This window comes from Conger conger, chromosome 10 (genome assembly GCF_963514075.1).
Source record: "Conger conger chromosome 10, fConCon1.1, whole genome shotgun sequence".
NCBI lineage: Eukaryota > Metazoa > Chordata > Actinopteri > Anguilliformes > Congridae > Conger > Conger conger.
In genome coordinates this window covers 4365001-4370000 of record NC_083769.1, presented here as the reverse complement: position 1 = coordinate 4370000, position 5000 = coordinate 4365001, and the positions used below count along the sequence as shown (strand labels likewise).

Here is a 5000-nt window from a genome sequence, read left to right as displayed (position 1 = left end):
ATCCCAGATGTTCAATGTGATCTCAGACTTTTGGACCCCACACTATGTATGGGCGTTCTTTTTAGTTTCCTTGTGTTGTTTTATATATGCATGTCTGAAACCCTCTTAATGCCAGTATAATTTTAACACTGATTTAAGGACTGTGGGACCATAACTGTAAAGCTACCAGGAGATTAACTGAACCGTTCACAGGACTAATGGAGCCCAAAGTGCATAACATGATGATTTAACGACTGTTGTAAAGAAAGCAATCTAAAGCCCTCAGCAAAAAGGTCTGGAGTATGTCAGTGTGTCTGTGAGGGAGTATGTCAGTGGGTCTGTTAGGGAGTATGTCAGTGGGTCTGTGAGGGAGTATGTCAGTGTGTCTGTGAGGGAGTATGTCAGTGGGTCTGTGAGGGAGTATGTCAGTGGGTCTGTGAGGGAGTATGTTAGTGGCTCTGTGAGGGAGTATGTTAGTGTGTCTGTGAGGGAGTATGTCAGTGGGTCTGTGAGGGAGTATGTCAGTGGGTCTGTTAGGGAGTATGTCAGTGGGTCTGTGAGGGAGTATGTCAGTGGGTCTGTGAGGGAGTATGTCAGTGGGTCTGTGAGGAAGTATGTCAGTGTGTCTGTGAGGGAGTATGTCAGTGGGTCTGTGAGGGAGTATGTCAGTAGGTCTGTGAGGGAGTATTATATTTTAAGTTTACATTACGTTTTTATTTTATAACATCATTAACCTTTATTTACACAGGGTAGGTTGGCCAAGCCCACGTGAGCTCAGTCAGCTTCCTGGATGATGAAGAGAGGTTTAACAGCGGAAGCTGGGAGTGGTGATGTCACAGACCGAGGGCGGTACTCACGAGAGGGACACGGTGAGGTGGAACCTCTGCCGCAGGCCGCGGAACATGATGAAGGATTTTGGGGGGAAGGAGCGCGTGGTGATGGCACAGTCTGGGCGCTCGTACCCCCCAGCCAGGCACTCGCAGCGGAAGCCCCCCCTGGACTCCTCCCGACAGGTCCCGCCGTTACGACAGACCCCCGGCACACAGCGCCCCTGCCGCCGGTCCCACTGACAGTGCTCTCCTGCAGGAGAGATACACACTTACACAGGGGCACAGCATATACACACACACACACACACAGGGGCACAGCATATACACACACACACACACACAGGGGCACAGCATATACACACACACACACACACAGGGGCACAGCATATACACACACACACACACACACACACACACACACAGGGGCACAGCATATACACACACACACACACTTACACAGGGGCACAGCATATACACACACACACACACACACAGGGGCACAGCATATACACACACTTACACACACACACACACACACACACACACACACACTTACACAGTGCACAACACACACACACACACCCACACACACACACACACACACACATGTACACACACACAGACGCACCCACACACACACAGCCACACAGACACACACACACACACACACACATGTACACACACACGCACACACACACACACAGACACACACTCTCTCAATCCCCACAAGCTACACTTTCCTCTCCTTCCTTTTCCGCTGACCTCATTGTCCAGCCTTCTCTCTCCTGTCCTCTCTCCTTCCCTCAGTCACTTCCTCTTCCCTCTCCCCCGCTTGCCTGCTTCCTCTTCATCCCCCTCTTTCTTCCTCTCCTCCTGTGATCTAACTGGCTCTCTCCCTCTCTTTCCTTAAATCATTCACAGCCCAGCCCTTGTGGGATATTTTATTCATCAAAGCTCCTTGTTCTCTCTGTGTCGCCCCCTCCCCCGAACACCCCCCCACTCTTTTCAACTGCTGCACTGTATCCCCATGGGCCACCTCTGAGTGTCAGTTATTCCCCCCTCTGCTCTCTCCCTCTCTCCCTCTCTCTCTCTCTCTCTCTCTCTATAACCCCCCTTCAGAAAAACCCTTAGCTCGTGTGGCTCCGCAGACTTCATTTCTGAGGAGAATGCTCTTTGTTGTCGTTAAAGGTACAATAGGTCATTTCAGACTTCTAACGGTCAAGAGAGGAATTGCAGCAACAAACACCCTCAAACCACAACACTGTTTATCCCTCCCCCTTCTCTATGAACACGCTGACATTGAAAACCCCTCCCAAGCCATTGGCTGTGGCAATTAGAACCAACTTTCAACCAATGAGCTTGAATTATTGTACAGCTATACAATGTTTTGGTACAGAGTGACGGCCCATCAACTGTATATTTTGAAACCCGAATTTATGGACTATAAACACAGGCAGAGGGTGAGTCAACATGTCAGAGAGCCGTTTTCAATGATTCTTGCAGCAATGGTCTCAATCGTATGAGATGGTTCACTCTGATCTGCCATATTTCACACACAGAGCTGCTCATTTTGAGCTGCTCATATCACCACCACACAGAGGAAACATCACTGAATGCTTCTCAGGTAATTTATTTTCCAAAAACCTCCCAGGTTTTAATTGCAATAATTAATTTAGATTTACTGATTCAGCAACTACACTTATTCATGCAGTTGGCATGTTCACAGATGTGTCTGTAACAGCTCAGAAGATTTTACAAAAGAAGCCAAAAGATTATCAGGCATAAGATTATCTTTTCTTCCAACTGTGAAACGATGTGAGCCAAACTGGCCTTTTCAGAGGGAAGGCAAAACTCAAAACAGCACATCGTTGCTCTCAGATGAGAACCAATTAGCATAATTGGAATAATTACATTGAACACAGTGCAATACGTCGTGTCCTGCATACAAAATGGCACCTGTTCCCTTTTATAGTACTACATCAAATAAAAAAACCTAATCTGAAATGCGCACAGATTAGATATTATTTTATGCTGATTTATGAATGGACTCAATAGCGACTAGATGTCCAGAGAAGAGAGAGTTGCAGACAGGTAGCCGGACACACAGAGCAACCCGCAGGGAGACAGGTGGTGAGGCATAGCAGACCTGGGTCAAACACGTATTTTGGATTCAAATACTTTTCTGTGCTCGATTCATCTTGCCTGGTAGCATTGAGCCAACAACAAATGATCAGAAGTTCGCACTTTTTTGAGAGTATTTCATAGGTCCCAATACACCAGGCAGTCTAACCCTGCTGTGAAATCCAGCTATGACCAGCTTGAAATGACCAGCTACCACTTGTTTCAAAACAAGCGGGTCAAACCATGTTGAGTATGGAGCTGGTCTGAACTGGTCAACGAGCTACCAGCAGTGTAAAAACCTAGCTTGAGCTGTGTATTTCAGCAGGGCAGTGAAGCGTGGAGAGGTGTTTGAGGTGACTGGTGCAGGTCTCGGGCCGAGGGGCGGGGCTGACCTGTGTAGCTCTCTCGGCAGATGCAGGTGTAGCCGCCCTCGCGCCGGGCACACACGCCGCCGTTCAGGCAGGGGTTGGAGTAGCACAGGTTGATCTCCGTCTCGCAGTAGTCCCCGGTGAAGCCCACGGGGCAGCGGCACCGCAGCCCGGCGATGGGGTGGATGGGTCGGAAGAGGATGGTGGGCGAGGCGATGAAGGGCGCCGAGCTGTTGAAGCGCAGGACGGAGATGCACTTCATGTAGTTCTGGCACGGCTCACGCAGGCACACGTTGTCGTCGAACGGGAGAACCTGCCGGTGGGAGAACGAGAACGGCCTGAACGCTCGCACCCTTCCTGTCAGAACAGCCTGAGTGCACGCACCCTTCCTGTCAGAACAGCCTGAACGCTCGCACCCTTCCTGTCAGAACGGCCTGAGTGCACGCACCCTTCCTGTCAGAACGGCCTGAGTGCACGCACCCTTCCTGTCAGAACAGCCTGAGTGCACGCACCCTTCCTGTCAGAACGGCCTGAGCACTTGTACTGTTTCTGTCTGTGAGGCTTCCCTTTAGACACCATTCATCACACCGCCCTCACACATTAGGAAGTATTTTCACACAGAGAGGAGTCAGTGTGTGGAATGGCATGTAGTGGAGGCATAAACACTGGGGGTTTTCAAGACCAGACCATCTACCACACTACCTTCTGACATCATCATTTACCACACTACCTTCTGACATCATCATTTACCACACAACCTTCTGACGTCATCATGTGCCGCACTACCTTCTGACATCCTCATCTACCACATGACCTTCTGACATCATCATGTGCCGCACTACCTTCTGACATCATCATCTACCACACTACCTTCTGACATCCTCATCTACCACATGACCTTCTGACATCATCATGTGCCGCACTACCTTCTGACATCATCATCTACCACACTACCTTCTGACATCCTCATCTACCACATGACCTTCTGACATCATCATGTGCCGCACTACCTTCTGACATCATCATCTACCACACTACCTTCTGACATCATCATCTACCACATGACCTTCTGACATCATCATGTGCCGCACTACCTTCTGACATCATCATCTACCACACTACCTTCTGACATCATCATGTGCCGCACTACCTTGTGACATCCTCATCTACCACACTACCTTCTGACATCATCATCTACCACACTAACTTCTGACATCATCATGTGCCACACTAACCTTCTGACATCCTCATCTACCACACTACCTTCTGACATCATCTACCACACTAACTTCTGACATCATCATGTGCTGCACTACCTTCTGACATCCTCATCTACCACACTAACTTCTGACATCATCATCTACCACACTAACTTCTGACATCATCATCTACCACACTAACTTCTGACACCATCATCTGCCGCACTACCTTCTGATATCATCATCTGCCGCACTACCTTCTGACATCATAATCAGCCGCACTACTATCTTTCCTACCACTTCATTACATCTGTGTCTGTGAAGCTGAATAATTTAAATAAATAGACCCAGTACATCCAGAGCTAAAGTGCTGTCCCCCTGTATGGCAGTACATTCCCCCACCTCCATCTGTGCCAGGGAGGTGAGGCGCAGCCGGTTGAGGTAGAGCCGCTCCTCCAGGGCCTCGGAGGGGTAGAAGCGCCCCCCTGGCAGCGCGGCGGAGA

The 5000-nt window shown here is 49.3% G+C and overlaps 1 protein-coding gene across 1 annotated transcript in view; it reads right to left on the bottom strand.

Annotated features, from left to right (window-relative positions):
- celsr3 (cadherin, EGF LAG seven-pass G-type receptor 3) overlaps positions 1-5000 on the bottom strand; it is a 64107-nt gene that overhangs the window by 47512 nt on the left and 11595 nt on the right. Inside the window, 3 exon segments of the mRNA XM_061257494.1 lie at positions 837-1059; positions 3323-3611; positions 4900-5000. The exon segment at positions 4900-5000 is cut by the window's right edge and continues 237 nt beyond it. Of these exon segments, the coding sequence (XP_061113478.1) occupies positions 837-1059; positions 3323-3611; positions 4900-5000 (613 nt within the window).